General features: G+C 52.6%; 1 protein-coding gene across 1 annotated transcript; it reads left to right on the forward strand.

The window, feature by feature from the left end:
* Positions 1-5: 5 nt before the first annotated feature.
* Positions 6-554, forward strand: Pmar_PMAR029671 (Transposable element Tc3 transposase, putative; the record flags this gene model as incomplete). Its single annotated transcript, XM_002768729.1, has 1 exon — positions 6-554. One exon carries the CDS (start codon positions 6-8, stop codon positions 552-554), a length of 549 nt encoding a protein of 182 aa, XP_002768775.1.
* Between the last annotated feature and the right edge of the window lie 499 nt (positions 555-1053).

The raw sequence follows: 1053 nt of genomic DNA on the forward strand, positions 1-1053 counted from the left end.
TTATTATGCCACAGAAATTGCTTCTAACCGACACCGAGAAAGCCGTCGTAGTTAAGAGGCTTGCTGAAGGGGCTAAGAGCGTCGAAGTTGCGAAGGAGCTTGGAAGGGACCACCGTACTATCAAGAAGTACCTGGAGGACCCTTCTAAGGTGTACCAGAGGAGGGGTGGGCCGTACGAGAAGTCTGTTACGCCACGGGAGAAGAGAAAACTCAAGAGAGAGATGGCTATAACTTCATTAGCCACCAGTAAGGAGTTGTTTGACGCGGCGGGGGTGAGTAAAGGGAGCAAAAGCACCAGGTGCAAGGTGCTGAAGAGCATAGGGAAGGTCTTGAAAGCCAACCCCAGGCCTTCCTTGACGAAAACCCATAAGGAGAAAATGGTGCGATGGGCGAAGGATAACATGAAGACGGATTTCTGGAAGGTGCTGTGGACGGACGAGTCACGAGCGACGCTGGACGGCCCCGATGGGTGGGCCCGAGGGTGGATTATGGATGGTACCGCTTGTCCGAGCCGATCCAAGCGTCAACAGGGAGGAGGTGGCGTCATGATTTGAGCCGGGATCATCGAAGGGAAGGTCGTCGGTCCCGTGAGAGTCCAACAAGGAGTGAAGATGAACTCGCAAGAGTGAGATAGAGCCTACGGCTGGGATGATGCAGTAGTGAGCCACGCAGGTACACTAAACTTCTCGACCAGTGCTTCTTCCCATGGTATCGGAAGCTCGGGAGGGTGGCCAAGCGTGACCTGATATTCATGCAAGACAATGCCCCTCCCATGCCAGCAAGTTTACCAAGGACTACCTCGAGAAGAAAGGATTTACCGGCAGAAAGCTCATGAATTGGCCTCCCAATTCGCCGGATATAAATCCGATTGAACGGTATTGGAGCATCTTGAAGAAGTGAGAGCTTGTTTGAGTTTGTTCACGTGTAGTAGGCCCGTCTTAGTAAGTTGTACTCTGGAGGGAGGCAGTTTAACGACCTCGAGTCTCTGTGGAGGGGTATCCAGGAAGCTGCAAAGGCTATTTCTTCGGATGAGGTCCTTGCACTCACGAGATC

The sequence above is a fragment of the Perkinsus marinus genome (genome assembly GCF_000006405.1).
Source record: "Perkinsus marinus ATCC 50983 genomic scaffold scf_1104296967350, whole genome shotgun sequence".
Lineage (NCBI taxonomy): Eukaryota > Perkinsozoa > Perkinsida > Perkinsidae > Perkinsus > Perkinsus marinus.